General features: G+C 41.9%; 1 protein-coding gene across 2 annotated transcripts in view; it reads left to right on the top strand.

The window, feature by feature from the left end:
- CDKL3 (cyclin-dependent kinase-like 3) overlaps nucleotides 1-7,816 on the top strand; it is an 83,086-nt gene that overhangs the window by 3,274 nt on the left and 71,996 nt on the right. Inside the window, exons 1-2 of one of the 2 annotated variants that reach the window (XM_011958806.1) lie at nucleotides 1,606-1,722; nucleotides 2,156-2,341. The exons of the other annotated variant lie outside the window; for it this stretch is intronic. Of the exons in view, the coding sequence (XP_011814196.1) occupies nucleotides 2,177-2,341 (165 nt within the window). The 5' untranslated portion in view covers nucleotides 1,606-1,722; nucleotides 2,156-2,176. Of the gene's footprint in view, nucleotides 1-1,605; nucleotides 1,723-2,155; nucleotides 2,342-7,816 lie in introns of those variants that run through there. 2 annotated transcript variants of the gene reach the window in all.

Below are 7,816 nucleotides of genomic sequence, written 5' to 3'. Positions count from 1 at the left end.
TTAGTAGAGACGGGGTTTCACCGTGTTAGCCAGGATGGTCTCCATCTCTTGACCTCGTGATCCGCCCGCCTCGGCCTCCCAAAGTGTTCAGATTACAGGCGTGAGCCACCGCGTCCTGCTGAATAACTTTCAAATAAAAGACAATTCTGAATATTTTGGGTGATCAATGAAAACGATGACTACTTCTCCTTTCAATATAAACTGTAGCAGCATAGAAAACTTGAGAAGCTTCAAAAATACTAATTTATTTACCCTATCTCAATTAAATCAGGCTCTCTGGTGTTTGGGCAGGGGTGTGGATGTAGGGGTTGCTTTCTAAAAGCTCTCCAGGTGTGATTTAAATATGCATGCTGGGGCGGGACACACCGGACTAGAATTTATTAAGTAATGCCTTTCCTCTTATTTAGCGGAAGCATGGCGAGATTTCGCTTTTTACATTTAACTCATTTATAGAAAAAAGCAAAGCCGGCCGGGCGCGGTGGCTCAAGCCTGTAATCCCAGCACTTTGGGAGGCCGAGACGGGCGGATCACGAGGTCAGGAGATCGAGACCATCCTGGCTAGGTGAAATCCCGTCTCTACTAAAAACTAGCCGGGCGAGGTGGCGGGCGCCTGTAGTCCCAGCTACTCGGGAGGCTGAGGCAGGAGAATGGCGTGAACCCAGGAGGCGGAGCTTGCAGGAGCTGAGATCAGGCCACTGCACTCCAGCCTGGGCGACAGAGCGAGACTCCGTCTCAAAAAAAAAAAAGAAAAAAGCAAAGCCCTATTCAATAAAGAAAGCACTCCCTAGGTACTTGCCCTAGTGATTTGGTGGTTATTCATTAGGGGCTGTCACTCCAGCTGAACTCTATGTCTACTTAAGCAGTTAGACACTGGCCTCTATTTCTGCACTCTTGTACATCATTTCGTATATGGTGAAACCCTTCGAATTACTTGTTTTCCTAGAGTTTGACACGTGGTGACGGAGGTTTTTTCCTTTAAAAAAGATTACTAACAGTTGGAAAAAATTTAAAGGCATATGGCAGGTGTTCGAGTTTTTGATTTAAGAACCATCTTGACCCGGCGCGGTGGCTTACGCGTGTAATCCCAGCACTTTGAAAGCCTGAGGCAGGCGGATCACCTGAGGTCAGAAATTCGAGACCAGCCTGGCCAACATAGTAGAAACCCGGTCTCTACTAAAAATACAAAGCCGGGCGTGGTGGCGCACGCCTGTAATCCCAGCTTCTCGGGAGGATGAGGCAGGAAAGTCACTTCAACCCGGGAGAAGGAGGTTGCAGTGAGCCGAGATCGGCGCCACTGCACAACTATCTCAAAAAAGGAAACAACAAAAAAAGGGGGACCCTCCCTATCCCCATTCAAAAACAACGTTGTGAGGAGGCTCAGCTGTGACAGCGAGCTCTACTCCCCTCCCCCATTCCCAAGCGCAGCACTCTTCCACCCTGTGCTTACCCAGAGGAGGTTTCCGTTTCTTCTCACTTCCCCTTCCGGGTCAGGACCCTGCCCATGTTCCGGTCTTGCGCACGAGGGCTAGAACGCTGCAACTCTGCCGGCGTTTCCATGGTAGCGAGTGGCCGGATCCTTGCGGGGCTAAGCAACAAAGTAGTATCAGTGTTCCGTAGCCCCACTGGAACTACGCAGAGCCAGGCCAGCGGGACCACAGAATGGGCTGAGGCGGCGGCGGCTCTTTGGATAAAGTCGACAGCGGGACGTGGGGCGTGACGCCGGTCCGGCATCCTAGGAAGTCTGGTTTGCGTTGCGGGCGGGACCAGGCTTTTTTTTAGGACCTTGGGCATAATAAGTGGGCGACTGCAGTAGTGCGGGAACCTATTTGACAGGAACATGACAGGAAGTGTGGGGACTCCATGCTTGATGGATGGTGACTTATAGTGAAGTAATCTCAGTGTTGATGGGCATGACCGAAACAGCAGGAGTACTCGTAAGTTCTGGTGAAAGGTGGAGCCTCAGAAGGACACCTTACTCAAGCAGTCTTTGGTTCCCAAAGACAAAAAGGCTCAGTGGAAAAGATTCCTTTTTTTTTTTTTTTAATGTCTGTATATTTGAAACTATGGGTTTATTGTGGATATGCATTATCTAGTTTGAATAAATAAAAGTATAAACGTTTAACATTTTCCATTTTCTTTCTTTATTTCTATAAAGTAGTAAAAGCCCAGCTTGAAAATGGAGATGTATGAAACCCTTGGAAAAGTGGGAGAGGGAAGTTACGGAACAGTCATGAAATGTAAACATAAGAATACTGGGCAGATAGTGGCCATTAAGATATTTTATGAGAGTCCAGAACAATCTATCAACAGAATTGCAATGAGAGAAATAAAGTTTCTGAAGGTTTGCTTGTTTTGCCTTAATCATCTAAGTCAAAAGAAAAATTATTATGGAATAAAAAATTGCATAAAAATATTTTAGTTCACACATGTACTGATTCATATTATGTAGAAACAAGTGTAATACGCTATCTTGTCTACTTTTTGTAATTTTATAGTGATACAAGATATATGTGTTTTGGGGTATGTAACAAAAGCTATGCCAATATTGTTTAATAATTATTCAGAAATATTCAAGTATAATAATAAAAATTTCTGCTTTGTGCAAGGCATGGTGCCAGGTACTGAGACTATAAGGAGGTGAAAGATAGTTCCTGCCCTTAAAGACTTCTATAATTTAATCAGAAAGGAGAGTATATAAAAAATCATACTGAATAAAAAGTGGCTCATAATAAATGCCGAGGAATCAACACAAAGTCCTTTCCCTAGTAGGGAAAGTTTTTCTGAGGAACTGGGACATGAATTTGGCTTTGAAGGATGTGGAAGGTTTAGATAAGAGGGAGAAGCTGTTGTGTTCTAGGTTAGAGGAACAACATAAACTCAAAAGAGACTAAAGAGGGACAAAGGATAAAGGGCAAAGTGGAAAGGACAAAGAGCAAAGACATTTGCCTGTAGAGTTTTCTGAGCAGAATTGGAAAGAGGTATATTAGAACAGTAAATTGGAGGTAGATTTTAAAGTCTTTTAGGCTAAGGAGTCAAAAACTTGATTTTGTAAGAGGTGGAAAGTCAGTGAAGGTTTTGAATTCAGTGTAAAGAAATGTTATAAATTTTAATCTACCCCTATTGTGCAGAATAGATTGGAGGACTAAGAGTAAAAATAGGTCTGTAAGGAGTTCAATTCAGGAATTTTGGGAAATGTTTGAGGGCCCTTGCTAAAATGCAGCAATGTTAATGGAAAGTAAAGTTAGAACATGCTATATTGTAAAAAAAAGACGTGAGGCCGGGTGCAGTGGCTCACGCCTGTAGTCCCAGCACTTTGGGAGGCCAAGGTGGGTGGATCACCTGAGGTCAGGGGTTCAAGACCATCCCGGACAACATAGTGAAACCCTGTCTCTACTAAAAATTAAAAAAACTTAGCCAGGCATAGTGTCACGCCCCTGTAATCCCAGCTACTTAGGAGGCTGAGGCAGGAGAATCACTCGAACCCAGAAGGTGGAGGTTGCAGTGAGCCGAGATCACACCACTGCACTCTAACCTGGACAACAGAGTGAGACTTCATCTCAAAAAAAAAAAAGACATGAAAGAGTGTAGAAGACTATAGAAAGACTAGAAGACTACAGAAAAAGTATAGAGTCAAAGGTCTCTTTGAGGTTCAGTGATTGCTACAATTGATAGAAATACGAAAGACTCAAAAGAGACATGGTTTGGGAACTACTTTGATTTTAGAAATGTTGAATTTGAGCTGACAGGAGTACATTTAAATAAAGATGACCAGTAGGCTTTTAGAAATGAGGAACAGTATCAGGAGAGATCAGGGAACAAGATAGAATCCTATGTAGGTGTGACGGTTCAACCCAGAGGAAACAACTGAGGAGTGTGGAGAAAGCATTAACATTCCTTGGGGTCTGGGTAGAAAACTAATGATTTAAAAAATATTTAAATATGTATATATTCTATTTATTGGAATTTATTTACATCCTCTAAGGTTTATGATCTTGACGATATCGTATAGCTGTTTTATATGCCACAGATGTTCTTGTTTGTCTTTATCTGATACAAAAATAATATTTTCTTCTTTCTTTGTAAGTCTTTATGAGATATGATGGATCAATTTGCTTACTTTCTCTTTTTTTTAGAAATGGAGTCTCACTCTGTTGCCCAGGCTGCAGCGCAGTGGCATGATGATAGCTCACTGCAGCCTCCATCTTCTTGGCTTAAGCGATCTTCCTGTCTTGAATCTGTGAAACAGCTAGGATTACAGGCGTGAGCCACTGTGCCTGGCCTAATTTGCAGAAATATTTTAGGTGTCTGTGGATTATTAGATTAGAATGGCTCTACGCTGTGGCTCACACCAGTAATCCTAGCAATTTGGGAGGCCGAGGCAGGCGGATTGCCTGAGCTCAGGAGTTTGAGACCAGCCTGTGCAACACGATGAAACCGTCTCTACTAAAATACAAAAAAATTAGCTGCACATGGCAGTGTGCGCCTGTAGTCCTAGCTACTTGGGAGGCTGAGGTAGGAGAATTGCTTAAACCCGGGAGAAGGAGGTTGCGGCGAGCTGACATCGCGCCACTGCATTCCAGTCCGGCTGACAGAGTAAGACTGTCTCAAAAAAAAAAAAAAAAAAAAAATCAGCTGGCCATGGTAGCAGATGCCTGTAATCCCAGCTAAACAAGAGGCTGAGGCAGGAGAATCACTTGAACCCGGGAAATGGAGGTTTCAGTGAGCCAAGACCACGCCACTGCACTCCAGCCTGGGCAGCAGAGCAAGATTCCGTCTCAAACAAACAAATAAATAAATAAATAGAACAGCTCTGTTTCTAGACAATGAGAAGTTAGTCAGTAAAGATGTTATGATTTTGTGAAAGATATCAGTTCCTGTCCTGATGACCTAAAATGTAATAATACTATAAATAAGGCAATTGTGTACTGTGAATGAAAATCTGATTAGAAGGAGATTTTTTCCCCCAAGGCAGTATCTCTTGCTCTTCAACTGTTGCAATTAAACTGATTATTTTTTTTCTACTTAATCATTTTGTAAAACTAACCAGTATGTGACAATACAGAGATGAACTTGAGTATGTATTTTACTGTAACAACTGTTATGCAGATAATTTTGAGATACCCTAACTATTGTCATTGGCTTTTTGTTGTTGTTGCTGTTGTTGTTTTGAGACAGTCTTACTCTGTCACCCAGGCTGCAGTGCAGTGGCATGATCTTGGCTCACTGCAACCTCTGCCTCCCAGGTTCAAACAATTCTCATGCCTCAGCCTCCAAGTAGCTGGAATTACAGGCATGTACGACCACGCCCGGCTAATTTTTGTATTTTTAGTAGAGATGGGGTTTCGCCCTGTTGCCCAGGCTGGTTTCGAACTCTTTGCCTCATGTGATCCGCCCACCTCAGCCTCCCAAAGTGCTGGGATTACAGGTGTGAGCCACTGCACCTGGCTCTCATTGGCTTTTTATAGGATTTTAAATTTGACGTAATCTAATTCCACTAGAGAGATTTCTTGGAGTAGTTAATATTCTTAGTCTAAAAATCTTGTCATAATGACTTAATTCAAATTACCTTTTTTTTTTTGGAGACAGAGTTTCACTCTTGTTGCCCAGGCTGGAGTGCAATGGCGCAATCTCAACTCACCGCAGCGTCTGCCTCCTGGGTTCAAGCGATTCTCCTGCCTCAGCCTCCCAAGTAGCTGGGATTACAGGCGTGGACCAGCATGCCCAGCTAATTTTGTATTTTTAGTAGAGACAGGGTTTCTCCATGTTGGTCAGGCTGGTCTTGAACTCCCAACCTCAGGTGATCCGCCTGCCTTGGTCTCCCAGAGTGCTGGGATTATAGAAGTGAGTCACTGCGCCAAGCCCAAACTAAATTTTTGTGCTAGAATTTCATTAAATAAATTGCAGTTCAGGTAATTAGTGAGAATATCTGTAGAAAAGTTGTCTAGTAATGGAGAAAAACAACTTAAAGAGGGGTACTAGAGCATTTCTAGGAATTTCATTTCACAGTTTATCTGAGTAAGTACTGTACCTATTTCCTCATCCCTGAATGAATCTTCTACAATGCTTATTCATATTACCCTTTCCCTACTTTCACTGCTTTTACCTTTAAAATAAAGACTGGACAGGAAACCAGTAATTTTCCTTAAGTAGAGGATTAATACTGTAGTGTCCAAAAGCAGTCAATTCCTTTTTTTTTGAGACAGAGTTTCACTCTTGTTGCCCAGGCTGGAGTGTGATGGCACGATCTCGGCTTACTGCAACCTCCATCTCCTGGGTTCAAGCGATTTTCCTCTCTTAATCTCTCTAGTAGCTGGGATTGCAGGTGCCCACCACAACGCTGTGCTAATTTTTCTATTTTTAGTGGAGACAGGATTTCATCATGTTGCCCAGGCTGGTCTCGAACTCCTGATCTCACGTGATTTGCTCGCCTCAGCCTCCCAAAGTGCTGGGATTATAGGCGTGCACCACCATGCCCAGCCAGCAGTCAATTCCTTTCACTGCTGCCAGTGTGCTATTGCTGCAGCACTCTGGCATCTTGCCAACCAGGGAAATTTGGAGCAAAAAGGAAAGGAATCTGGTGTTATATTTTGGATGTTTTTCTCTAGTCATGTTTTAAGGAGTTTAGTCTCTTCATTAGTTACGGAGAAGTAGAAAAATTGACATGGTGTTATTGGAATAAAGGCAAATATATTTTCGTAAAGGTATAGTTTTCTAGAGCTAGGAACAGTGGCTCATGCCTGTAGTCCTAGCAACTTGGGAGGCTGAGGCAGGAAGATCACTTGAGGCCAGGAGTTCAAGACTAGCCTGGCAATACAGCAAGATTCTTTCTCTTAAAAAAAAAAACAAAAAAAAACCCTTCATTCTTAGCTAAATGAACACATATTCTTGATAGTTTGAACAAAATGGTTACATATTTCAGAATTGATTATAATTAAGTCACTGTGATGAAAAATAGAATAAGTAGCATACAATATTAAATCTCATTTGTTTCCTAAGCTGATACATGGACATCATTTACATTTTAAAATTATTTTAGCAATAATTGTTACCAGTCTAAAAAGGTGGTTAGTTGTTTAATAGAAGAGTAAAGACAACGAAAAAGCGTTTACCCACAAATAATTATATATTTATGTAAAGTTTCTGTGGTTATAAATTGGTAGTTCACATATCTGAAGATTTTGTATATATTTTGATGTTCTTTTGTTATAGTCTAATGAATTTATGATGCCCCCTAGAACTTATGGTTTACTTTCTAGAGTTTAGGATTAAAATTAGAGAATAATTAATTTATATAAATTCAGATCACATACTTAATCGTGTTGAAATCCATGCCCATTTGAAAACATAAGGGCCTTTTAAATTTTGGGTGTTAAATTTAACCACAAACCAAGTTTAAAAATAGCAGGATATCTCTTAACAGAATACTGTTATAGTACATTAAATTATTTTAATAAGCAACCAAATACCAACTTGAGATAAAGTAATGTATCTCACTTTGTCCTATAAATATTGATTATAAAATGGATTAAGCCAGGCACGGTGGCTCACGCCTGTAATCCCAGCACTTTGGGAGGCTGAGGAGGGCGTATCACGAGGTTAGGAGATCAAGACCATCCTGGGTAACATGGTGAAACCCCGTCTCTACTAAAAATACAAAAAATTAGCCGGGCGCGGTGGCGGACGCCTGTAATCCCAGCACTTTGGGAGGCCGAGGCGGATGGATCATGAGGTCAGGAGTTGAAGACCAGCCTGGTGAACATAGTGAAATCCTGTCTCTACTAAACATACAAAAAATTAGTCAGGTGTGGTGGTGAGC

This window comes from Colobus angolensis, unplaced genomic scaffold (assembly GCF_000951035.1).
Source record: "Colobus angolensis palliatus isolate OR3802 unplaced genomic scaffold, Cang.pa_1.0 Scaffold476, whole genome shotgun sequence".
In the NCBI taxonomy this organism is placed as follows: domain Eukaryota; kingdom Metazoa; phylum Chordata; class Mammalia; order Primates; family Cercopithecidae; genus Colobus; species Colobus angolensis.
The sequence above is the reverse complement of the archived record's forward strand: the minus strand, read 5'-3'. Positions and strand labels throughout refer to the sequence as shown.